This window comes from Hordeum vulgare, chromosome 7H (assembly GCF_904849725.1).
Source record: "Hordeum vulgare subsp. vulgare chromosome 7H, MorexV3_pseudomolecules_assembly, whole genome shotgun sequence".
Classification (NCBI taxonomy): domain Eukaryota; kingdom Viridiplantae; phylum Streptophyta; class Magnoliopsida; order Poales; family Poaceae; genus Hordeum; species Hordeum vulgare.
In genome coordinates this window covers 308,104,498-308,131,994 of record NC_058524.1, presented here as the reverse complement: position 1 = coordinate 308,131,994, position 27,497 = coordinate 308,104,498, and the positions used below count along the sequence as shown (strand labels likewise).

General features: G+C 49.0%; 1 protein-coding gene across 2 annotated transcripts; it reads right to left on the bottom strand.

Moving 5' to 3' along the window:
• Positions 1–645: 645 nt before the first annotated feature.
• On the bottom strand, positions 646–27,031 carry LOC123407363 (glycoprotein 3-alpha-L-fucosyltransferase A-like). Of its 2 annotated transcripts, none has more exons than XM_045100475.1 (7): positions 26,657–27,031; positions 21,724–21,884; positions 21,022–21,263; positions 2,675–2,779; positions 2,072–2,228; positions 1,428–1,655; positions 646–1,020 (listed from the first exon to the last, which is right to left on the bottom strand). In XM_045100475.1, exons 1-7 carry the CDS (start codon positions 26,966–26,968, stop codon positions 765–767), a joined length of 1,461 nt encoding a protein of 486 aa, XP_044956410.1. In that variant the 5' UTR covers positions 26,969–27,031; the 3' UTR covers positions 646–764. The 2 variants fall into 2 exon arrangements, with proteins under 2 accessions (XP_044956410.1, XP_044956411.1); XM_045100476.1 differs by lacking the exon at positions 26,657–27,031 and adding an exon at positions 26,101–26,206.
• Between the last annotated feature and the right edge of the window lie 466 nt (positions 27,032–27,497).

The window sequence follows — 27,497 nt, the reverse complement described above, 5'->3', positions numbered from 1 at the left end:
CAATCCGCAGCAAAGCAACACAACCTACAGAAGACGAGGGAAGTTCAAATCAATCCAATCTCGTGGGATTTCACTCCAGCAGCAGAAGTGATACTACTGGTGGCAAGCAACACAGCTCCTCCTCATGTGGCGAGCTACAGAGGGTCAATTTGAGCCAAATCAAGCATCGAAGCAGCAAAGGGTCGAAAAGGTGCAGCACGATCAATTCCAGAAGGACTATAGAGTTGTGGCGGCCGGCGAGTGCAGCAGATCAACTCCAAGACTCTGGACTGTGGTGGCCGGAAAGCGGCCGGCAAGTGCAGCAGATCAACTCCATGACTCTGGAGCTGTGGCGACCAGCAAGGGCAGCAGATCAATTCCAGAAGGACTCTAGAGCTGTGACGGCCGGCGAGGGCAACTATGGCCGGCAAGGATGGACCTCAAGCTCTCGATTGGAGCGAAGGAAGATGGAGGGAGATGATGGAGCTACGGACTAGAGGGGCCTGGCGAAGGGGAGGAAGACGACAATCCCATGATTTTCAAATTGGGGGTAGTTTGGTACTTCTTCATGATTTCACCTGGTCGGAAATTTTGCTTAATGACAATTATTGTGGAACAAAGGGAGTATATACTTGCCTGTCAATAGAAATTTACACCCCAGAATCATAAAGCCTACAAAGTTGTGATTTTGCATTAAGGTTGACGTTACATAAACAGGAATCTGTTACAGTACATGCAGAACTAGTTCGCAGTTGCAAAAAGACGTGAAGATGGCAATATTGTAGTTATACAAAAATCACCTCAAGCTTTGCACATGGATGGCCCTTAATATATCTAGCAACTTCAGCATCGTCACTGAATTGAAATTTATATAACGCTTGTCGTTCTGTAAGACCTATTGGATAAATTTTGTACACCTTCAATTCATCCCCACCTCGAATACTTGATGGCCTTTCATCCTTCCATATAGGAACATGCTTGAGGGAGCTAAATTTATCGTGCACAGCAGACTTCAAAGCTCCTAAAGTTAACTGATCTGATCTGCATGGTATACATAGGAAACATCTGTAAGAACGCAGAACAGAAACAAGCAAAAAGATGCAGTAAAAAGGTTAATAATTTCATAATGCAAGGAAACTAGTACTTATAAGAACTTAGACAACAACATAGCAGAAGCTAAGACTACGGAGTACAATACGACATGTTGCTGTTTTTCTCTTGGCTCGTAATGATGTTAACTGCAAATACGAGTCACTAATACTCCATCCGTTCCTTAATATAAGTCTTTTTAGAGATTCCACTATGGACTACATACAGAGTAAAATGAGTGAATCCACACTCTAAAGTATGTCTATATACATCCATATGTAATCCGTAGTGGAATCTCTAAAAAGACTTGTATTTTGGAACGGAGGCAGTACATGGCAAGCACAACCGTATTTCCATACCTTAGATAAATGTTCTCTGTCTTAAACCGCCCTCTCTCTCTGACAAATAAGTGGTATACTGTTCCTCTTTTGCTGGAGCAACTACACGAGCGATTCATAAATTTTGGAGTTTTTTCTTCTTTTTCATGAATCTTCGTAGCGATATGTATACAAAGGCGACAGGATGAATGAACCGCTGCCATGTCAATAAGTGCCTTGAAAGAATCAGATGGACCATCATACTTCCACCTACAGATGCAAAACAAATGGTATGATTTGAGTACAGAAACGCTATGGCTGCTAGAAGATCTCTGACAAAATCGTAACGTAAGATTTTGTCAATAAAAACATGAGCTTTCATGCATCTTCTAAAATTTACTGGATGATACATTCAATTTAACCTAATTTGAAACAATTGTGAAAGAGATCACATCATGGTAGAAAAAGAAAAAGAGATCTGAGAGACTAGGACGTGAAAGAGATCACATCATGGTAGAAATAAATAAAGAGATCTGAAAGACTAGGACGGGAAAGAGATTACATCTATTCCCAGTAGACAGTGATAGCAGTACATGGTACTATTACCTTCATTCAGAGAAACAGATTATTTCAAAGGTATTAGTAAGTTAAAGTGAAGTGGTCAACTGGGAAAGAAGGATATCCACCTCAAAGATTGATTAAAAGCATCAGGATTTGATGCAATATGTTTCATTGTCTTCGCAACTGAAATGACATCATCAAGCTCCTTGATGTGTAATATTGCATCTTCTCCTGGAGAAAACTCTTGAATATTCGGTGCGCCAACGACAACTGGAATGGCCCCTGTAATGAAGAGCAAATCGGATATTGGAAAATCACTTCCATTCCATCTACATTTAAACTTCCAACTTAAAATGTAAATCGACTTCTGGAATATAGCAACAAAATAAGAAAGTGTCAATGAGTAAACATGAATTTAGAAAAATGGTGATTGTTCTAATCACTAAGAGAATGCAACTCCTTTTGTTTCACTGTCTAGTTTCTTGAAGATGGCATTTTATAATACATTTCAATTGATGAGAACATAAGACTTTTTTCATGTGAACAAAATATTTTCAAATAAACTAGCACACACAGTTCATAAAATTCATTACTCAACTAATTGAATGAAGTCAACCTAGTTACATATACTCAGCATGCAATGCTTAATGAGAGTTACCCGGTGCAAATTGTGTGGGTCGTAGGAGCGCACTGGAATTTGGGTGAGTAGTTATAGCATACAGTATTACCTGTTACCAGTGACTGAAAGAACTTTTCTGTAACATAATCTTCCTCATTAGAATTCTCAAAAGCCAAGCTGAATTTGTAGCCCTTTAGAGTCTCCACTTTGTCCACTGCATCCAAGCCACAAATGAAGTAGACATTACAATTATTTCAACTCAACTGTAATATAACAGCAAAAATTATCCATCCAAGACGAAAGATCATGTGCCATTGTTTTCATGGGTAGTAAAAGCATGTAGGCCCAACAATTACAAACATAAGTCACCCTAGAATCATGCCGATGCAAACAATTATATATTTGACCACATCAGTGAAGAACAACGTATCTAGACTGGCCACATAAAATTGGTATTGCTAGACTCATCATGAAACATCCAAATTCATGTTTCAATGAGGCATTGTAATATGGTATAATTAGCAACCTCAAAAACTGCTCATGTTTGCAATAGGCGGGAGTAAATAACTAGTACATAATAATACAAATTAGAACCTTAATTAACAAAGTTTGACCTAACAATCCTCATTGTTGCAATTAGTTGAACCTATAAACAACTGATGTATGTAATATAGTCAAAAGCCCTTGTCAATTACTCAATTTAAACAAGAAAAAAGGACCATGGCCATTAAGCTTCAGCCTTCGAAAATCAAACAATGTGCTCGATGTCACTGACGCTCGCATCATTAAATTCTTGCAGCAGCCTCTTTTTCAAGATAAACACAAATTTTGAGAACATACTGACGCAGAAAAGGACTGAATAGACGATCCACATGTGAGTTTTAGCAGTGCAGACATCACAGCTATCACAAACTTCTAGCAGCAACATATTTTCTCGGACTCCACCAGAGAGCAGCGCCAAATTTTTGCCCATCCGTGCGTCTGCACCCTCCCAACACTTCCTTGCATGCATGCAACAAGGCATCACCCAAAATTCTAAGCTCGCTTGAAGGGAAGCGTTCTGGTGAATCGGGGCTGGGAGCCTCGTGGTGGGGTCCATGTGTAAAGTGGATGGGCGTTGCTTTTGGGTCGCATGTATTCGTGGCGGTCGTGTGGGCTGTTAGCAGGCCGTTTCCTTTTTAACACAGTACATTCACAGATGGTCACATAACAAACATGCACTTGCCCCTATGAACCCATGCACGCACAACCTACCTCTATGAGCCCCTCTGAAAAACTGAGCCGGCACAATATCTTGAGATGGACGTGGGGACCGGATTATTTTGGTCAAACTGATAGTTGGGGACTTAGTTCTCAAAGTTATCAGCGCTTATGCTCCACAAGTAGGCCACAATGAGAAAACCAAGAGAGAGTTCTGGGAAGGCCTAGAGGACATGGTTAGAAGTGTACCGACTGACGAGAGGCTCTTCATAGGAGGAGATCTCAATGGCCACGTGGGCACATCTAACACAGGTTTTGAAGGGGTGCATGGGGGCTTTGGCTATGGCATCAGAAATCAAGAAGAAGATGTCTTAAGCTTTGCGCTAGCCTACGATATGATTGTATCTAACACCCTCTTTAAAAAGAGAGAATCACATCTAGCGACTTTTAGTAGTGGTCAAGACTCTAGCCAAATTGATTTCATCCTCTCGAGAAGAGAAGACAGGCGTGCGCGCCTAGATTGGAGAGTGTTGTCCCTCGGCATAAGCTTGTCGTTGCTGACTTCCGCTTTCGGATTCATGTCCAATGGGACAACTCTGCCAAAGTCGCTAGAACGAAGTGGTGGAAGCTCGAGGGAGGTAGCTCATGCGTCCAAGCAGAGGGTCATTAAGGAGGGCCCTTGGGAGGAATGAGGTGATGCAAACAACATGTGGATGAAGATGGTGACTTGCATTCGTAAGGTGGTCTCAGAGGAGTTTGGAGTGTCCATGGGAAGTAGAAGCGAAGCTAAAAATACCTGGTGGTGGAACGATGATGTCCAGAAGGCAATTAAGGAGAAGAGAGATTGTTTCAGACGCCTATATCTGGATAGGAGTGCATACAACATAGAGAAGTACAAGATGGCAAAGAAGGCTGCTAAGCGAGCTGTGAGTAAAGCAAGGGGTCTGACGTATGAGGACCTCTACCAGCGGTTAGACATGAGGGAAGGAGAAAGGGACATCTATAAGATGGCCAAGATCCGAGAAAGGAAGACGAGGGATGTTGACCAAATCAAATGCATCAAGGATGGAACAGATCAGCTCCTGGTGAAGAACGAGAAGATTAAGCATAGATGGCGGGAGTACTTTGACAAGTTGTTCAATGGGAAGAGTGAGAGCTCTACCATTGAACTGGACGACTCCTTCGATGATACTAGCAGGCGTTTTGTGCGGCGAATTCAGGAGTCAAAGGTCAAGAAGGCTTTAAAAAGGATGAAAGGAGGCAAGGCGATGGGCCCTGATTGTATCTCCATCGAGGTATGGAGAGGCCTCGGGGACAGCGATAGTATGGCTAACCAAGCTTTTCAACCTCATATTTCGGGCAAACAAGATGCCAGAAGAATGGAGGCAGAGTATATTAGTACCAATCTTCAAGAACAAGGCGGATGTTCAGAGTTGTACTAATTACCGTGGAATTAAGCTGATGAGACATACAATGAAGCTATGGGAGAGAGTCATTGAGCACCGCTTAATGACTGGGAGGTCGACCAAAAATCAGTTTGGTTTCATGCCTGGGAGGTCGACCATGGAATCCATTTGCTTCGTACGATAACTTATGGTGTTCATTGACTTGAAGAAGGCCTATGATAAGATACGTGGAATGTCATGCGGTGGGCCTTGGAGAAACACAAAGTACCAACAAAGTACATAACCCTCATGTCATGTCAACACAAGACCAACAACGTCACGTCAACAACGACCATGACGCCCCTCCGCTAAGACAAGGGCATCGCCAAAACAACCACAATGAAGAGCATCACCTCGGCAATCTCAAATTCACCATGCCTAAGTTCTCCGGAAGCAATGATCCTGAAGGTTATCTATCATGGGCACTCAAAGTTGATAAGATCTTCCGTCTTCACAACTTTGACGAAGAGAAGAAGATTGACATGGCCTCATTTGAGTTCCAAGATTATGTTCTCATTTGGTGGGAACAAGTGATTGAGCGAAGAAGAGAAAGAGGTGAACCTCCTATCACCACTTGGTCCCAAATGAAGGATCTCATGAGAGCTCGCTTTGTGCCTACACACTATAACCGTGATCTCTTCAAGAAGCTCCAACTACTTAAGCAAGGCACCAAGTCGGTAGAAGAATACTATCAACAGATGGAAATGGCCATGATCCGAGCCAATGTCAAGGAAGATGAGCAGCAAACAATGACGCGTTTCTTGAACGGTCTCAACTACCAAGTCAAGAAAATTGCGGATTTCCAACCTTACACAAACTTACTCGAGATAGTGCATCAAGCATCCAAGGCGGAACGCCAAGTGCAAGATGACTACAAGTATTCAAAGTTCTCTTCCAAGACCTACGGCTCAAGTGCTCAAGCTTCTCCGACTACGTCGCCTTCAACTATCAAACCTTCACCAACAACCGGCGACAAGTCAAGCTACAAGGACAAGATGACTTCGTCAAGCCACTCTCCTAATACAAGCACCCTCAAACCAAGAGCTTCATCCCCTACACCAACTCCCGATGCCACCGCTAAAACAAGCTCCATCAAGTGCTTCATATGCCAAGGCCGCGACCACAAGACACTCGAGTGTCCAACAAGACGCACAATGATCCTCCAAGATGACTGCACCTATGACTCCATAAGCAACAACGAGATGGAAGCTTTGGAACATGTGGCCATGCATCGACAAGTGAATGAAGATGAAGATTCGGAAATCTATTACGATAACGATTCGAGCCCCGCTCTCCTTGTTTCAAAGGTGTTGACTCTTCAACAACAACAAGACGAGGACCAACGTTGCCACATTTTCCACACCAAGGAGGGCATTCAAGGAAAATCCGTCAAGGTCATCATCGACGGCGGAAGTTGCCATAATTTCACAAGTGAGGAACTTTGCTACAAGCTACAATTGGTCAAGAAGAAGCACCCTCGTCCCTACAAGGTCCAACGGCTTAGTGACTCCGGCACAATCCAAGTTGAACACACCGTGCAAGTATCCTTCAAGACTGGCGCTTATTAAGATACATTGGAGTGTGATGTGGTTCCCATGTCCGTGCAAGTATCCTTCAATCCAAGTTGAACACACCGTGCAAGTATCCTTCAAGACTGGCGCTTATTAAGATACATTGGAGTGTGATGTGGTTCCCATGTCCGTTTGCCATCTCCTCCTTGGGAGACCTTGGCAATTCGACCGTGGCGTCATCCACAATGGTCGGACCAATCACTATAGTTTCAAGATGAAGGACAAGGAATATGTGCTTCGACCAATGACTCCAAGTCAAGTCACCGCCGACAAACAAAACACATCCCATCATGGAGATAAAAGTAGAGAGCGACCCACCTAAAAGAGAGTGGGCGCCACAAGCCAAAATTGCATGACTCCATAACGAGGGACAAGAAAGATCTAGTTATTTTATCCACCAAAAGAGACTTGAGGGATGTGAGTGAGAACCCATCAATCGTTCTTCACTTTGTACTTGTGTGCAAAGATGAGGTCGTACAGGACTAATGCTTCACAACATCTACCTCTTGTGTTGTCTCGTCTATTGCAGGAATTCAAAGACATTTTCCCTGACAAGCTGTCTCTGGGACTACCACCAAAACGAGAAATCAAACATCGCATTAACCTCATACCCGGCACACCGCTTCCTAACAAGGCACCTTATTGCGTCAACCCCGAAGAAACTAAGGTGATACAAAGGCAAGTCCAAAAACTCCTAGATAATGGGCATGTACGCAAGAGCCTAAGTGCGGTCTCAGTCATACTAATGCCTAAGAAAGATGGTAGTATGCGCATGTGTTCGGATTGCCGCCCCATAAATGCTATCACCGTTCGTTATAGACATCCTATACCTCGCCTTGATGATATGCTAGATGAACTTAGCGGTGCCACTACATTTTCTAAAATTGATTTGAAAAGTGGTTACTATCAGATACGCATACAAGAAGGCGACGAGTGGAATGAATGGCTAGTGATGCCTATGGGCTTATCCGAAGCACCGAGTACTTTTATGTGTGTTATGCATTATGTCTTACGCCATCTCATTGGTGATTGTGTTGTGGTCTACTTTGATGACATTCTTGTTTCTAGCAACACTCTAGAGGAGCATGCTAAACATGTCGGGGAAGTATTGCAAGTTCTTAGGAATGAACAACTTTATGCAAACATGGAAAAATGCACTTTTGTTGTTGACAAGGTTGTTTTTCTTTGATTTGTGGTATCTTCTAAAGGTGCGCAAGTTGATGAAACTAAAATTGATGCTATTAAAACTAGGCCCACACCCATAAACTTGCAACAAGTGCATAGTTTCCTTGGTCTAGCCGGCTTTTACCGTCGTTTTGTTAAACATTTTAGCACCATTGCATCTCCTCTACATGCTTTGAGCAAGAAAAATGCACCGTTTGTTTGGGGACCATCGCAAGATACCGTTTTTCATGAGCTTAAAATTTTGCTTACTCATGCACCATTGCTTGCCTTACCCAACTTTGACAAAACTTTTGAAGTGCATTGCAACGCTAGTGGTAATGGCATAGGTGGTGTGCTCATGCAAGAAAAGCGCCCAATTGCTTACTTTAGCGAGAAACTTTCGGGACCTCAACTTAATTACCCCATATATGATAAAGAATTGTATGCTTTAGTGAGAGTCTTGCATGTTTGGGAACATTATCTACGACCTCATGAATTTGTTATTCATACCGACCATGAAACATTGAAATACCTTAAGGGTCAAACCAAGTTGAACAAGCGGCATGCTAAATGGAGTGAATTCATTGAGTCTTTTCCTTATGTTATCAAATGCATTAAGGGTAAAGAGAATGTTGTTACTGATGCTCTTTCCCGCAAATGCATGCTAGTTACTCGACTTGAATTTAATGTTATTGGGTTTGAGCATATCAAAGATTTATATGAGCATGATACTTCCTTTGTGATTCCATATGCTAAATGCCATGATAAACCTTGTTGGGAAAACTATTACTTGAAAGATGGCTATCTTATGCGTGCTAACAAACTATGCATACCCGATGGCCAAACGATAGCATGAGTCTTCTCTTCGTATGTTGCTTTTGCAAGAAGCTCACGATGGAGGACTAATGGGTCATTTTGGACGCGACAAGACATATGCCACACTCTCCCACAAGTACTTTTGGCCAAAGATGTTTCATGATGTTGCACGCTTCACCAACCGATGTTCTACATGTCGCAAAGCTAAGTCAAAAGCTCAATCCCATGGTCTTTACATGCCTCTCCCTATACCTTTTCAACCTTGGAAAGATATTAGCATGGACTTTGTGCTTGGTTTACCAAAAACTTAACATGGTCATGATTCCGTGTTTGTTGTTGTTGATCGTTTTTCCAAGATGGCTCACTTCATTCCATGTCACAAGATAGACGATGCTTCACATGTTGCGAATCTCTTTTGTGGGGACATCTTGCGGCTACACGGAGTTCCCGAGACCATTTTCTCGAACCGCGACGTCAAATTCCTTAGCTACTTTTGGAAGACTATGCGCCAAGCTCAGAATCAAGCTCCTATTCTCTTCGGCCTATCATCCACAAACCGATGGCCAAACGAAGGTGATGAACCAGACGCTTTCAACTCTCCTGCGCGTGTTGATCAAGAAGAATCTCAAGGAATGGGAAGACTGCATCCCCATCACCGAGTACGCCTACAACCGTGCAAGACACTTCACCACCGGCAAGTCTCCTTTTGAAGTGGTCTACGGCTTCAACCCTTTGTCACCATTAGACATACTCCCTCTACCACTTCAAGAGCGAGTGATATGGACGCAAGTGCAAGGGCAAGCTATATCAAGAAGTTGCATGAAGATACGAGGCGCACGATCGAACGTCAAGTGGAACGTGTCACCACCAAGCGCAACATCAACAAGACCCCATGGTGTTCAAGACCGGTGATCTTGTGTGGCTACACCTTCGTAAGAAGCGTTTCCCCACCGAACGCAAGTCCAAGTTACTCCCTCGAGCGGATGGACCTTTCAAGGTGTTGGCACGCTACAACAACAATGCCTACAATATCGACATTCCACACGACAAGTACAACGTGAGCGACACATTCAATGCCTACAATATCCTTTTCATGGTGATGAAGAATTTGATCCGAGGACGGATCTTTCACAAGGGAGTGAAGATGATACGGAGCATCCGAGGATCATCCCCATGGATACACCACCGACACCTCAAGCTCCAAGTGGCCCCATGACAAGAGCCCGTGCACGTGCCATTGAGACCGAGGTGACATCTCTCCTTATTGACTATTCCTTTGATGCAATTGGAACGTGGATGCTACCTCAAGCGGAAACTCTATGCATGCTTAGGTACCATGAGCATGGTCTCCAAGATACTAGGAGTGAAGGCCAAGTCGCTATGGAAATGAACTCGAAGATGAACGAGCGAGAGGACCAAAGGAAGGGCAAGTCAGCTCCCAGGCCCCAGAGCTTCCGGCTCCTGGAACTTCCGGCCCCTGTTCAGCCCCAGCACCGCGGACTACGACAACACTCTGGAAAGCCCAGAACTGGCTCGGAACCAGCCCGGAGCTTCCGGCACCCGGAACTTCCGGCCTGCCCAAAACTTTCGGCCCCTGCTCAGCCCCGGCACCGCAGACTGCGACAACTCGCAGGAAAACCCGGAACCTGTATGGAACTTTCGGCGCCCGAAACTTCCGGCCTGCCTACACGTAGTCACTCGGGTCCGAGTGCCCATGTACCGCTTCAACCCCTATTTCGACCTAGACTATAAATACTCTCCTCCTACCTCCGTTTTAGGGTTAGCTAATGATTTGACAAACTCTTGTTGAGCTTAGCCCCATCTACTATACTCCTCCCATGGAGATATCCTCCATGTGAGAAGATCCATAGTGATGCCAAGGCCCCTCTTGTAGGGAAGATCCCCTCGTGGATACAAGGCCCCCCTCGTAGGGAAGACTATCAGTTGTTGGCGCAATAAGCCACGGACGGGCGCGTGTGTGCGTGCACTGGCGGCGTCAGGCGCGATCTGGCCGTGTCAGGTCCGTGGCGGGGTGCGTGCATGTGTTGTGATCAGGCGTGGGTGCGTGTGTGCGTGTGGCGCGCCGTAGATGTAGGATCACGCTGGCGACTTGGACCGGGTGAGTGCGGCGATTAAGGCGGGCTCGCACGAGCCGCGCGCGTGTGTGCGTGTGATGGCCGCGGTCAGAGCGGGGCCAGATTGTGCGCGCGTGATGGTCGCGGTCAAAGCGGGACCAGATTGTGCGCGCGAGCAGGCAGGACCACGAGGTCGTGGCCGGCGCTGGGCCTGGGTATAAAACCCACATGGGAGTCGTTGTAATCGGTGTGGAGTCTCGAGTCCGTGCTTGAGAAGAAGAAAAAAAATGTCGTCGTTGCGACGGGCATCGTTGCGCCGAACACCACCGTGTCCCTTGCCGTCTCCCTCCTCCCTTTCTTCTACCTCCGTCCAGCGAGAGAGAGAGCAAGCTACGAGAGGTGGACAAGGAACTATCCTTAATTTGGTATCAAAGCTAGGTCGAGGGAGCGAACATCGATAACGTCCCTGGTGCCGTATGGCGGCGGGTCGTGCAGGTCGCTGCCCGCGCACTGCCAGTGCTCACAGATAAGAACTACACCATGTGGGCGATCAAGGTGGAGGCCAACCTCGACGCGGTCGGGCTGTGGGAGGCGGTGGTGCCGACGGAGGACTCGACGCCGGCGGTCGTCGCCAAGAAGGACAAGTCGGCGCGAGCGTACCTACTCGGCGCGCTGTCCGAGGATCCTGCTTCAGGTTTCCGCGAAGAAGACGGCGGCGAAGCTGTGGAGCAGCCCGAAGACCAGGTACGTTGGAGCGGACCGGGTGTGGGCGGCGCCGCTGGCCACGCTGCGCGGCGAACTCGAGCGGCTGCGCATGACGGAGACGGAGGCGCTGGACGCGTTCGCCGGCAGGACCGGCGGGATGGCGGTGCGCTACGTAGCGCTCGGGTCGACGCTGGACGACGCCACCATGGTGAAGAAGCTCCTTGACTCCGTGCCGGACCGCCTGTACGCGGCGGTGGCCGGAATCGAGCAGTTCTGCAACGTGAGCGACATGGCATTCGACGAAGCGCTTGGGCGGCTCAAGGCGTTCGAGGAGAGGACGCGGCGGCGCGGAGGCCGCTGGTGAACGGGCGGACGAGTTGATGCTGACCGCGCGTAGTGGGCGACACGACGGCATCAGCAAGGCGACGGCACCCACGACGACGATGGCGGGAGCAGCATGACATCGGGCTGCAGCAGGAAGCGACGAGGCCGCAGGCGCTGCTACAACTGCGGGCAGCATGGCCACTTCCGGCAGGAGTGCCCGAAGCCACGTCAGGCTGAGGCGACTGAGCAGGCGCTCGCCGCGGTCGCCGACATCCACGACGATGGGCTCCTCTAGGTTGTGGCTTAGGGGGGTGACTGTTGGCGCAATAAGCCACGGACAGGCGCGTGTGTGCGTGCACTGGTCGCGTCAGGCGCGGTCCGGCTGTGTCGGGTCCGTGGTGGGGTGCGTGCGTGTGTTGTGTTCGAGCGTGCATGCGTGTGTGCATGTGGCGCGCCGTAGATGTAGGATCGCGTTGGCCACTTGGACCGGGTGAGTACGGCGATCGGGGCGGGCTCAACGCGAGTCGCATGTGTGTGTGCATGTGGTGGCCGCGGTCAGAGCAGGGCCAGATCATGCGCGCGGGCAGGTAGGAGCGCGAGGTCGTGGCCAGCGCTGGGCCTGGGTATAAAGCTCGTGTGGGAGTTGTTGTAATCAGTGTGGAGTCTTGAGTCCGTGCTTGAGAAGAAGAAAAATACCGCGAGCCATATTTGCGGCGGGCGTCGTTGCGCCGAACACCACCGTGTCCCTTGTCGTCTCCCTTCGTCAGGCGAGAGAGAGAGAGAGCTGTGAGAAGAGGTCAGGGAACTATCCGTAGCCGGTTACATGTATCCTTTTGTTCTCTTTGGATCTATGTACCTCTTGTGTTTGAGTGGATCTAGTGGATGTGTGATTGGAGATCGTTCCTGATTTCGTGTGTATCTTTTGGTTTTCTCCCATTTCCCCCTCCAAGTGTGAAAAGATTGACCACCGCGGGTGTGCCCCGTATCACTTTGAGGAAGCGCTTCGAGCGGAAAAGTTGAGCCCGAGTCCGGCCCCGATGTCGGGCTTTTAGGCCGGGCAGTCATGCCCGGGTCTATCCTCGACTAGTCTTGGAGTTTGAGTCGATCAACTCAATTTGGAAGGGATAAAAAAAATTAGGGGAATTTGTGAGGGATAAGTGAGCAGTTGAGTACTTCATCCACTTCCTAATGAATGGCTATTACAATTGGCGCAGCCTCAAGTTCTGCATTCACTTCCCATGCATTCAATTTTTATTGTATACTGTATTGTACTATATAGTGTATACTACTCCCTCCGTGTTGGCTGTGTTGCCTACAAGCTGGATCATCCGGAAGGCTCTCGTTTACATGTTGTCTTCCATGTGAGTCTTTTGAAGAAATTCCATGGCGTCGGTCCTGATGTCACACCACCATTGCCATTGATTCAAGATGGTCGCGTCTTTCCGGAGCCTGCCAAAGTATTAAGCTCATGTATGCACAGAGGAGTGAAGCATGTGCTTGTTCAATGGGTAGGTTCTTTGGAAATGGATGCCACTTGGGAGCCCCTTGTTGACTTCATCAAACAGTATCCATATTATCAGCTCGAGGACGAACTGCTTGTCGAGGAAGGGAGAGATTTTACGTGGGAAATTCATTATGGAAGACGCAAGGCAGCAGGGGCGGGTTAGGATGTGGCTAGACAAGGGTAGTTCAATGTCCTGAAGGATGCATCTGTTTTAGTAGTCTCCAGATTCTATTAAGGTAGTGTTTGAGTCAGATTCCAATTAGAGTCCAAAGTATGTCAAAGTAGTACTAGTCCATGTCCTATATAAAGGACCTACCGTATAAGCTTAGAGCAAGCAATAATAAAGTCTAGTTTCCCTAATCTCTGTTCGCTAGTCAAAGTAGTACTAGTCCATGTCCTACATAAAGGACCTACCCGTATAAGCTTAGGGCAAGCAATAATAAAGTCTAGTTTCCCTGATCTCTGTTCTCTATCACTAATCCCCGCTACCTTCTGCTAGTTCGCCGGCGACGGCGCCGCCGCGTCGACAACCCGTCCGCCCACAAGCACCTCCAGGCTGTTAGAGTTATAATATAAGTCATGTACCCTTTTGTATTTATCCCAATATACAAGGGGTTTCCTGCATATAGTCCACCACCTGTACATGTATATATACCGGCCTATGGCCTCATGGGAATACAGGTTGCTTATTCCTAACATGGTATTAGAGCCTAGGTTCTTTTTGCACGCGCAACTCGTGCTTTTCCCGATCTAATCTTCCCCACCTCTGGTACCGGCGCCTCGTCCCGCTCGTGGAGGAGTTCCTGCCGCGTTCCTGCCGTGGCTCTGCTTCAAGTCCACATCCTACCGCAGCTCTGCTTCGAGTCCACATCCTGTCCGTTTCCTGTCGTGGTTCTGCTTCGAGTCCGCTACAACCAGATCGAGGTCACAGCATCGCTCCAGATCGATTTCACTTGCCGCTTCGCCCGGTTCGTTTCGAGGTGAACGCGTCGCTCCAGCTCGTATCTGGCAGATCGAGGCGGCTCCATCCCACTCGCCAGAGATCGAGGCGGCTCCATCCCATCTCGCCAGAGATCGAGGCGGCTCGATTTCACCTGCCGCAGACGCCTCGCCCGTTTTTCGCTTCAAGTCCGCAGGAACAACCAGATCGAGGCGGCTCCATCCCATCTCGCCAGATCTGACGCCCCATCTCGCCAGATCGAGTCCGCTTCAATCCTGCTGACAGACGCGGACGCGGTTTGCTGCCTGAGTTCCAAAAAAATAAAATTAAATTAAAAATTAAAAAAAAATAAAAAAAATGTTTGTTGCATCCTGCTACGTTGATGTTCCTCGTTGTCCGATGATCTTTGATGGCACTAACTACACCGAGTTCATTGGCTTCATGCGCATTCACATGCGTGGCATCCGCCTATGGGGTTTTCTTTCTGGCAAGGTCCGCTGTCCGCCATGTCCGGTTCCTCCCGTGGCTCCCACTCCGCCGACCCCACCGGCTCTTCCTGCGGATGCTCCTCAGGCCGCAAAGGATGCGGCTAAGCTTGCTGATGAGGTCGCTATCCGTGCTTATGATGAGAAGGTCTTGGCTTATGAGGAGGCTCTTCAGACATATCATGGTGCTCTGTCTGCTTACACTCAGTGGCTTGATGATGATGCTCGTGCTGCAGCTGTTCTCACTGCTAGTGTTCTGCCTCAGTTTGCCTCTGAGTTTCTAGGCCTTCCTACTGTGTTTGAGATGTGGACTCGCCTTCGTCAACGCTATGAGCCCTCTGGTGATGCCTTATACCTCTCTATGGTCCGTCAGGAGCATGCTCTTCAGCAGGGTAACTCTACTGTTGATGACTTCTATGCACAGAGTTCTGCTATCTGGCGCCAGCTTGATTCTCTCCACAGTGCTGGTTGTCGTACTTGCCCCTGTTGCCAGGCTGTCCAGGCCGATTTGGAGTTTCATCGCGTCTACGAGTTCCTGTCTCGGCTCCGTAAGGAGTTTGAGCCCCGGCGTGCTCAGTTGTTTGCTCGTGGCCGTATTTCTCTCATGGAGGCGCTTTCTGAGATTCGTGCTGAGGAGACTCGCTTACGTGGTGTTGGTTTGCTGGAGGTTCCCTCGATGCTCGCTGCTCGGGCTACTTCTACGCCACGTGCTGCACCGACCCCTTCTCGCTCGAGTGCTCCGCCGCACTTGCCCACTCCTTCTAAAGGCTCAGGTCGCCCCCGTTCACATTGTGGCTACTGCAACAATGATGGTCATATTGAGTCCCACTGCTACACGAAGAAGAAACACTTGCGCAAGGCACGATCATCATCTACAGAGACCTCGTCATCTACCTTGACAGCTTCAGCCATCGCTTTGACTGAGCAGGATATTCTGAGACTTAAGCGTCTGCTCACTTCTTCAGGTTCTTCCTCGACGGGTACTGCTGGTTCTGTGACTGAGGCTTCCCGCACTGAGCAACCACCTTCTACACAGTCAGGTACATCCCCATGGGTTCTGGACTTTGGAGATTCCTTTCATATGTCTTCTAATTCCTCCACTCTGTCCTCTCTTCGATCGCTTGATTCTCCTGTTCATGTCCTCACCGCTGATGGTACTCCCCTTTCTGTCGTTAGTAGAGGCAATCTTACCACTCCTTATTTTGCTCATGTTCCTCGACTTACCATGAATCTGTTTTCTGCTAGTCAACTTGCTGATTCTGGTTGTCGTGTCATCCTTGACCTTGACTCTTGTTATGTCCAGGACCGTCGCACGCACACTCTGGTTGGGACTGGTCCTTGCCGGCGTGATTCTGAGGGTCTTTGGGAGTTGGACTGGCTTCATGTTCCTTCCGCTGCCCACTCTATCGCCAGTTCTTCCGCTTTGGTCGCCTCGGCTACTGGTCCCTTCCAGCAGTGGCATCATCGACTTGGTCATCTGTGTGGTTCTCGATTGTCGTCGTTAGTTCGTCGAGGTCTTCTGGGGTCTGTCTCAGGAGATGCCTCTTTAGAGTGTCAGGGTTGTCGTCTTGGCAAGCAGATTCAGTTACCATATCCACATAGTGAGTCAGTGTCTAAGCGTCCTTTTGATTTAGTTCGTTCCGATGTATGGGGTCCGGCTCCCTTCGCTTCGAAAGGGGGTCATAAATACTATATTATTTTCATAGATGACTTCTCTCGTTACACATGGCTTTATTTCATGACTTCTCGTAGTGAGGTGTTGTCCATTTATAAGCGTTTTGCTGCCATGGTTCATACTCAGTTCTCTTCTCCCATTCGTGTGTTTCGTGCTGACTCCGCTAGCGAGTATATCTCTAAGATGTTGCATGGTGTTCTTGCTGAGCAAGGGACTCTCTCTCAATTCTCTTGTCCTGGTGCTCACGCTCAGAATGGTGTGGCTGAGCGCAAGCGTCGTCCTCTTCTTGAGACGGCTCGTGCATTGATGATTGCTGCCTCTCTCCCGCCCCATTTTTGGGCTGAGGCCGTCTCCATCTCCACCTATCTCATCAATCTCCAGCCTTCCGCTGCTCTAGAGGGTGGTGTTCCTTTCGAGCGTCTTTTTGATCGTTCTCCCGATTATTCGATGTTTCGCTTGTTTGGTTGTGTTTGCTATGTTCTTCTTGCCTCCCCCCCCCCCCCCCCCCGAACACACCAAACCGACCGCTCAGTCTGTTGAGTGTGTCTTCTTAGGCTATAGTGATGAGCATAAGGGCTATCGTTGTAGGGATCCTATCGGTCATCGGATGCGTATCTCTCGGGATGTGACTTTCGATGAGTCTCGTCCCTTCTACCCACGCCCATCTTCCTCGACCTTTTCAGTGGAGGATCTCTTTCCTCACACCCGTCGAGCCTTTGCCTATTCGTTACACTCCCTCTGCTTCTCCACCTCCAGTCGATTTGTGGCCACCATCTTCCACGGTCTCCTCACCTAGCATGTCACCAGATTCTACACCTTCATCTCTGGTGACTTCTTCGTCGCCACTCCTCGATTCTACCTTGGCGATTCCTCCTTTCATTGTTCCATCTTTTCCTCAGTGTTACACTCGTCGTTCACGTTCTATGGATGCCTCTGTGGATGTGTCGTCATCCTCGTCTCAGCCTACTTATGGCTTGCGTTCTCGTCCTCGTCCGCCTGTTGATCGCTTTGGATTTTCCACCGCTGGTGCTGCTGTTCTTGAGCCGACTACCTATCATCAGGCTATTGTTCATCCTGAATGGCAGTTTGCGATGGCAGAGGAGATTGCTGCTCTTGAACGCACTGGTACGTGGGATCTTGTTTCCCTTCCTCCCGGAGTCTGTCCCATCACTTGTAAGTGGGTCTACAAAGTTAAGACTCGCTCCGATGGTTCTCTTGAGCGTCACAAAGCTCGTCTTGTGGCTCGTGGTTTTCAGCAGGAGCATGGTCGTGATTATGACGAGACTTTTGCTCATGTGGCTCATATGACCATTGTTCGTACACTTCTTGTCGTGGCCTCTACACGCCACTGGTCTATCTCTCAGCTTGATGTTAAGAATGATTTTCTTAATGGTGAGCTGCGTGAGGAGGTATACATGCAGCCACCACCTGGGTATTCTGTTCCAAATGGCATGGTATGTCGTCTTCGTCACTCTCTCTATGGCCTTAAGCAAGCCCCCCGCGCCTGGTTTGAGCGTTTTGCCTCTGTGGTGACTGCCGCTGGTTTTTCAGCCAGTGTTCATGATCCAGCATTGTTTATTCACCTTTCTCCTCGTGGTCGGACTCTTCTTCTCTATGTTGATGACATGGTCATCACTAGGGATGACCCCGAGTATATTGCTTTTGTCAAGGCCCGCCTTAGTGAGCAGTTCCTTATGTCTGATCTTGGACCTCTTCGCTACTTTCTTGGGATTGAAGTCTCTTCTACCTCTGATGACTTTTTTATATCCCAGGAAAAGTATATCCAGGATCTTCTTGCTCGTGCTGCTCTTACTGATGAGTGCATTGTTGAGACTCCTATGGAGCTCAATGTTCACCTCTCTGCTACTGATGGTGATCCCCTGCCTGACCCGACGCGTTATCGTCATCTTGTTGGCAGTCTTGTTTATCTAGCTGTCACTCGTCCGGATATCTCTTATCCGATTCAGATTCTGAGTCGGTTCGTTTCTGCTCCCACATCGGTTCACTATAGTCATCTCCTCCGTGTTCTCCGATATCTTCGGGGCACGATCTCTCATCGTCTATTCTTTCCTCGCTCCAGTTCTTTACAGCTTCAGGCCTATTCGGATGCTACGTGGGCTAGTGATCCTTCAAATCGCCGTTCACTTTCTGCTTACTGTGTTTTTCTTGGTGGTTCTCTCATTGCCTGGAAGACGAAGAAACAGATTGCAGCTTCCCGTTCGAGTGCAGAGGCTGAGTTGCGAGCGATGGCTCTTTTGACGGCAGAGGTGACTTGGTTACGGTGGTTACTTCAGGATTTTGGTGTTTCTGTCACTACACCGACTCTGCTCTTATCTGACAGTACAGGTGCTATTAGCATTGCGCGCGATCCTGTGAAGCATGAGCTCACCAAGCATATTGGTGTTGATGCTTTCTATGTGCGCGCTGCTGTGCAGGATCAGGTTATTGCTCTTCAGTATGTGCCTTCCGAGTTACAGTTGGCGGATTTCCTGACGAAGGCCTAGACTAGAGCACAACATGGCTTTTATCTCTCCAAACTCAGTGTTGTTCATCCACCATGAGTTTGAGGGGGGTGTTAGAGTTATAATATAAGTCATGTACCCTTTTGTATTTATCCCAATATATAAGGGGTTTCCTGCATATAGTCCACCACCTGTACATGTATATATACCGGCCTATGGCCTCATGGGAATACAAGTTGCTTATTCCTAACACAGGCCACGGGATAGCCCTCGGGTCCAAAAGCTGTTCCATTAAGTGTTTTAACTACGATGAGCATGGACATTTCACCTCTAACTGTCCAAAGCTGAAGTGGTAGTGAGCAACCTAACACGGAAGCAAACCGATTAAGATGCAAATGCAGCGCCGCTCATGACCAAGGTATGTGAGGTGGCTGAGAATACTGAAGTCACGGGTGACAAGGTGATGCAGCACGAAGAACAAGTCACACCCAAACCGACAGGGTCGCCGAACAAGTCCTTGTATTTTGATACTGGAGCAAGAGAACATAAGAAAAGGGAAGCAAAAGAAACATAGGAAGCTCGACATGTCGAAGGTAAAGTGTTTAACTGCAATGAGCATGGACATTTTGCCTCTGACTACTAGAGCCAAAGCAGGAAGCAAACCGATGAAGATGTTGCGCTTATCTTGATCGAGGTGTGTGAACTGGTTGAGAACACTGAAGCAACAGGTGACAAGGTGATGCTGCACGAAAAGATAGTCAACAGACAAACAAACTGATGAAGATGTTGCGCTGCTCACGACCGAGGTGTGTGAGCTGGTTGAGAACACTGAAATCACAGGAGACCAGGTGATACTGCACGAAGAAAAAGTCACACCCAAAATGACAAGGGTCACAAAAGTCACACCCAAAATGATAGGGTCACAAAACAAGTCCTGGTATATTGATACTAGAGCAAGCAACCACATGACAAGCTGTGTGTAGAAGTACATCAAGCTGGACCGAAAGATTAAAAGTTCGATTTGATTCGAGATGGATCAGTTGTGGGCATCTGAGGGATGTGGTCCAGTTCTCTTCCTTGCACAATCGTGAACACCAACTGTTAACTGAAGTTTAGCTGAAGAGCACTATAGTCAGTCTCGGCAGTTGGATGGGTTTGGTTGCAAGTACGCTGTTGATCAAGGGCTGATGATTATGTTGGATAAGGAGTGCAAGGTCCTTGCAGAAGTCAGGAGATCACCCAAGAGGCTCTATATTCTGAATACTGGGACATCTGACCTTGTATGTTTGCTGTCGGGAACTTCAGAGACTAGAAGATATATGGAGAAACCTGCAACAGATCACTTGGCGGCAGTGAAGGATATCAAGGATATCCTGCGACACGGGAAGGGAACAATAAAGCTCGGCTGTTTCTATGGGAAAAGTGAAGCAACTGCTCGGTTATAGTGACAGCAGCTTGGGGGTGATGTAGATGACAGGAAGAGTACAAATGGAGTCATCCTCTACCTTGGTACTCCCTCCGTCCCAAAATAAGTGACTCAAAAGTGACTCAACTTTGTACTAAAGTTAGTGCAAAGTTGAGTCATTTTTGAGTCACTTATTTTGGGACGGAGGAAGTACAAGTTAGGTAAGCTGGTTATCTCAGAACAAAGGGAAAACATTACGCGTTACAAAACTTCCTCTCTGTGACTGTGTTTGTCCTATCTGTCTTCGTCATGCCATACAAAGTAAGATTCGATAAATAATTCATCTCAATTAAAAATTCACACTGGCAGCATCACAACTGCTATATTCGGTATCCAGTATTGTTATCAGTTGCATTCATGGATTTCGAGTCGCGCGACTAGTCGTCAACTAGTCGGTGAGTCACAAAAAAATGTCGACTCGACTTGGTGTCGACTCGAGTCGTGAATCACGATTAGTCGCAACTGCAGGCTCGACTTTTTCCTTTGCAACTAATACCATCATACCAAATTTGCAGAAGCTGGTCACTAAATATGGTCTTCTAAGCATAACAGAGATCTAGCATTTGCTTATAAGCTGTAATAATAATAAGTCTATGTCTAGCAAAGTAACAAGAGAAAAGTGTACCTTTGCCATCACGATTACGATGACAGCTACCATAAGAATCAATTTTTACATCTAAGCTTTCAAGCATCTCAAGGGCTTGCAAACGGAAGTTTCGTGCACCGCAGTTGGAAATAAAGGCTGCAGCTAGGGCCTCTTCAGTCTTTGGAGGCACAGGTGCCATGATATCATATTCAGCCCATGAAAAGTAGCCAACTGGCACATCTGAGGAAAGGCTGGTTGTCATCACAATTTGGTACCCTCTTCTGTGACAGAAAGGATTAGAATCACACAGTATATTAGAATTATAATCATCGACCACAGACAATGGATGGTTCAACAGCTGGACATACATGAAACTATATGGTTCTGAGTGAGTAAAATATAAGACAAAAGCAGTGCTCATTTTTAGATTTCCTTTGAAGTGGTAACTGATCCAATAGCCAAATAGTTACCACCATACTTTCTTATGCTATTTTGAAAATTTAAACAACGATGGAACCTAGAAACAAATTAGAACAGTAAATAATGCACTTAATATTGATATCATAAGGAGCAAGGAGCCAGGAAAGGAGTGTCGGATTATGTTGTATATGGAAGCATACGACAATTATGAATTTCTGGTTCATCAACGTTATTATTTACTCTCAGCAGAGAGCACAGTACATAATTTTTGACATGTCATTTCCAGCAGGCAAACAAAGTAACTGGAAACATCTTACCCACCCTCGAGCCGCATTAATATTGTTCTCGGAATAATATTGAGACGATTCCATTGATCTGAGGATACTCTCTACGGAAGGATCTGGAGCGATTCCGAAAGTAGCATCAGGCGTCTTACTAGCTGGAAACCCAAATTCACATCCTACAGAACATCTATTCCAATCCTGAGAGGGGAGAAATGCATGAGCATTATAGATGGAAACAGCAAATAAAACAAAAAAAAATAGTGCCATAGATACGATGCATCAAAGTACGCCCAAAGCATTCTAAACGGGAACATTTAATATACTAGCAGTTTGTATTAACAAAGTGTTCCTTGATTAACACACTAGCAGTGCACTACCCCCGCTTGTTTATATGATTGCATCAGCATGGCACCATGTGTATTCGAATCTATTAGCAACATGTAAACAATCCTAATTCCCAGGAGCTTCTTCAATACTATGATAAATGATGCCAATGACAATTACCAAGTCGTATCACACAAATTTCCAAATTTGCAGTACAACTACAAATTAGGCATGCAAGTGAACTGGGTCAGGCCAATTAAAAAACTGGGTCAGGCCCAGGTGGCTCACAACTACTACTCCATAAAATTCGGCTTGCCCTCAAGCCAAAATCCCATGGTATTTGTAATTCCCTGAACGAGGTCAATGTAGTCGTCGTGGTCGACGGGGACTAGGTTGAAAAATGCATTGAGCTAGCGGTCTTGATTGGCACGGACTTGGTCAAAAGAGAGCACGTGGTGGAACCCTCAAAGGAGTGGTGACAGCAGAACGTCGGCGCCACAAAAATCTGCCCTCCTCGCACCCACTAAGCAAATTTCATGAATTTTGGCTTGATCCCAAGCCGGTGTCGAGTAAGACCACCAGGGTCCGAGGGCAAGTGCGGCACATAGATAGAACAAACATCCGAGCCGCCCCGCCCCGGCGGCCGCCACCCCGACACGCCCCGCCCTGCCGGCCACTACTGCGGCTGCCCCCGCACCGACACGCACCTTCCGGCGCTTGATGTCGGCCGAGCAGCTCGAGCGGCGCCGCAAGGGCCTGTGCTTCAACTGCGACGAGCCGTATGCGCGGGGTCATACGTGCGCCCGCCTGTTCTACTTGGAGACCGTCGACGACGTGGAGGTGGAGGCCCTCACCGCGGAGCTCGACGCCACCACACTCTCCGAGGCCGGTGTCACGACCTACGGGCCGGTCGATGCGACCGCCTTCGTCGTCTCCCTTCATGCCATGGCTGGCATCAAGACGGCAAAGACGATGCTGCTTCCGGTGACGATCAACGGGGAGCGTCTCACCGCGCTCGTGGACACGGGTTCGACGCACAACTTCCTGTCCGGGGACGCCATGCGCCGCCTCGCACTCCAACCGGCAGGCTCGGAGAAGTTCAGCGTCACCGTCACCAACGGGGACCGGCTGGCTTGCCAGGGGGTGGCGCGGCAGGTTCCCGTCCTCATCGGCGACGAGTCGTTCTCCATCGACTGCGTCGGCATCGACCTGGGCTGCTACGACTTCATCCTCGGCATCGACTTCCTGTCCACTCTCGACCCCATCCTTTGGGACCTCGATGTGCTGTCCCTCATCTTCTGGCGCGAGGGCGGCCGTCGCGTTCAGTGGACAGGCATCGGCGGCTCCGGCTCGAAGTGCTCGTTCGGCACGACCTCCGTCGCGTACCTGGGGCACGTCATCTCGGCGGACAGGGTAGCGATGGACGCGGACAAGGTCGTCGCAGTCGCCGCGTGGCCGACCACGCGGTCACCGCAGGCGCTCCGCGGCTTCTTGGGCCTCGCCGGCTACTACCGGAAGTACATCCGGGACTTCGGCCTCATCGCCGCGCCACTGACGCGTCTCCTTCGAAGCGACGCCTTCTCCTGGGACGAGGAGGCGACTACGGCATTCGAGGCTCTCCAGCGGGCGCTCACGACGGGACCCGTCCTCCAGATGCCGGACTTTGATATGCTGTTCGTGGTGGACTGCGACGCCTCTGGCATCGACTTCGGCACCGTCCTCCACCAGGGCAAGGGACCGCTCGCCTTCTTCAGCCGCCCCTTCGCCGCTCGCCATCACAAGCTCGCGGCTTACGAGCGCGAGCTTATTGGGCTGGTTCAGGCGGTGCGCCACTGGCGGCCTTATCTTTGGGGCCGGTCATTCCGTGTGCGCACGGACCACTACAGCCTCAAGTTCTTGCTGGACCGGCGCCTCTCCACTGCTCCGCACCACCAGTGGATCAGCAAGCTATTCGGCTTCGACTTCACTGTCGAGTACCGCCCCGGCCGTCTCAACACGGTCGCCGACGCCTTGTCCCGCCGCGACACTGAGGATGTTGCGGACGACGTCGCCATGGCTGGCACTATCATGTGCATCCGCTCCGGGCCATCTTTTGCCTTCAACGCACGCGGACACGCAGGGCCTGCGCCAGTGCCTTGACGCCGGCGAGCTGGACGCGCCCTGGCGCTTGGACGAGGGGCTGCTCCTACATGGCCGCCGCATCTTCGTGCCCGACCATGGCGACCTGCGCCACCAGGTCCTGACCTTGGCGCACTCTGCAAGGCACGAGGGCGTGCAGAAGACTCTCCATCGTCTCTATGCTAATTTTTACATCCCCGGTGATGGCGCGATGGTCCGCGACTGGGTGCGGTCGTGCGTGACGTGCCAGCGGAACAAGGCGGAGACACTACGACCCGCGGGTATACTGCAGCCGCTGGACGTACCCTCCCAGGTGTGGGCGGATATTTCCATGGACTTCATCGAGGGCCTTCCCAAGGTGGGCGGCAAGTCCGTCATCCTCACGGTGGTTGACCGCTTCTCCAAGTACGCGCACTTCATTGCCCTGGGTCATCCATATACAACCGCCTCCGTGGCGCGGGCCTTCTTCGACGGCATCGTCCGCCTCCACGGTTTTCCTTCGTCCATCGTCAACGATCGTGATCCCGTGTTCACGGAACATGTCTGGCGGGATCTCTTTCGACTGGCGGGCGTGAAGCTCCGCACAGACAGACGGCCAATCCGAGGTGGTCAACAAGGTGATCGCCATGTACCTGCGTTGTGTTACTGGTGATCGTCCACGAGCTTGGGTGGACTAGTTGGCGTGGGCGGAGTACTGCTACAACACCTCCTATCACTCCGCCCTGCACACCACGCCTTTCGAGGTGGTCTACGGGCGCCCACCTCCGGCGATGCTCCCTTACGAGCCTGGGACGGTTCGGTCCGAGACGGCGGACGACTTACTCCACACCTGCGACGACATTCTGGCTGAGGCGCGCCAGCGTCTTCTCCAAGCACAGCACCTGGCTCGGAAGTACTACGATGCTCATCATCGCGAGACGGAGTTCGCGGTGGGCGATTGGGTGTGCTGCGCCTCCTCCACAGGACCACGCAGTCTCTGGACTTGCGCTCCAAGCGCAAATTGGGACCTCGCTACGCCGGTCCCTTTCGTGTGCTGGAGCGTGTCGGCACACTCGCATACCGCTTGGAGCTGCCAGCTGGTTCTCGCCTCCATGACGTCTTCCATGTCGGCTTACTGAAGGCCTACCGCGGGGACCCTCCTGCAGCGACGCCGGCCCTTCCTCCTACTTCGGATGGCCGCCTCCTTCCAGCTTCCGCGCAGGTGGCGAAGGTGCTGCAGGCGCAGCAGCGTCGCGGCGTCTGGCATGTCTTGGTACAGTGGACCGGCCTGCCAGAGGAGGAAGCGACTTGGGAGAAGCTCGACGATTTCCGCCAGCGGTTTCCAGATGTTCAGCTCGAGGACGAGCTGTTTGAGAAGGCGGGGAGAGATGTTATGACCGGTACAACGTACCAACGGAGGAGGCCCAATGGGCAGGGTTAGTTACGGGCTTAGCCCAAGTTATCTTAGCTATCTTAGAGTCCAAGTTATATTAGAGTCCAAGTTATCTAGGGTTTAGTGGAGGCTGTCCTCCTATATAAACACATGTACCCCTTCGATATTAGGCAGACAATAAACAGTATTCTGTTGTCGTCTCCCTCAGGAGACGGGAGCCCCAAACCCTAGCTGCCTCTCTCCCTCTCTCTCTCAACGCCGTGGCGGCGTCCCCAGCCTCGCCGCCCGCACTTCCACCCCTACAACCTACGTCCGAGACCTGGTAGAACCCTAGCCTCTACCAAACTACTACTCCCTCCGTCCCAAAATAAGTGGCGCACATTTAACACTAAGTTAGTACAAATTTTATACTAGAGCAACGACATTTATTTTGGGTCGGAGGGAGTATATGAGTGGCTATTAGGTTGACTTTAGGTGACGTGGCAACATCAAATAGCCGGTTATTGACTATACTATTAACCATGCTCCAAAGAGCTTCTTCTGATAGTTTTCAAAGTTCCAACTATTACAAAACACTGCATTAAATTGACAATTACGAACCTTACAGTTCAAATAGCAAGTCCAAACTGGCATTGTGTTTCACCAAGTTGGCACAGGATCTATGTTCCACCCTCAGGAGCTCTACAAGCTTCTCAAATAGCTAGTCCTTGTCTTCTCGTTATTAAGATCCACACATATTTCTAGACCGGCAGTTTATGTCAAAAAAAATATAGTTTATGTCATAAAAAATATACCAGGTATTTCAATTGGAGACTTCAATTGATTGTGACCCTCCAATCCTAGGGAGATTAGTCATATAGTTTATGTCAATAAAATATACCATGAGACTCTATACTTGTGAATAATAATTCAATTGTAATACTTTGTTGCGGCATATAACTCGTATTGGTTGATTAAATTGCTGATCTAGGAACTCTAACCTCCCAAAAGTTCATATGACGATAGCTTAGCAAGATTCTCTAGATTTTTTCGGGAGAGATCACTGGAACTTATGCACCCATTGCTGATGGTACCCCCAATGAAGCGTTGACCGAATTAAGCAGCAGATCCGGCAAGCCCGTCAACGTCGATACCAAATTATGAGGAAGGGACATGCCTTAGCAGCACCGCCGACAAGTACAGGATGCCTTTCAAAATCGCGGTCATAAGGCACGGCGTCGTCCCTCTCAAGCCGCTCCTCGCACTCTTCGTCGTCGTCCCCGCTACCCGGAGGCGCATCCGCGCCCCAGGTTGAAGAGAGGCGGTGGAAGGAGGTGGTCCAGCTCTCGACCGCCTCAGCGTTCTTCGACATGTCGAGGCGACCGAGGAACGCGATCTCGCCGAGAAAAGCAACACCAACGACAAGCGGGAGCAGCCACCCGCAGCGCCGCCGACGGCTTGCCGCCTGGGTCAGCGAGTGGGAGCCCATCAGGGGCGTTAGTGAGCCTCACGGGTCTTTCCGCTGGAAGAATTGATTTTAACACCCCGCCCCCCAGCTCACGCGCCTTGGATCTTATGCCCCCCTCTTTGCTTGCCGTCGAACCCCTCACGCGCGTTATCTCTTGTTTTGGCTCCTAAGAGAATCTGAACCCTAGTTTTAAAAATCGGGTCGGATCAAAAAAAGGAAACCGGCAACCTCGTTCGGTTTTTAAGCTAATAAGACCATTCTGCAATTGGACTAAAAAAACAAAACCGTAGAATCGACCGGTTTCTGGAAAACCATTGAAAGACCAGGAAAAAGTAGGAAAATATTTTAATAGAAATTGAGAGAAATGGGATTCGATATGAGGTCGTGTGAGCAATACGCGAGGCCTACTCACAGTCCTATAACCAATTCAACTATGCTACTTCGTTGTTCACTACATGAAAATAATTTTATTTGACCATTGTTTCATACTCCCTGTGTAAAGTAATATAAGAGCGTTTAGATCACTAAAATAATGATCTAAACGCTCTTA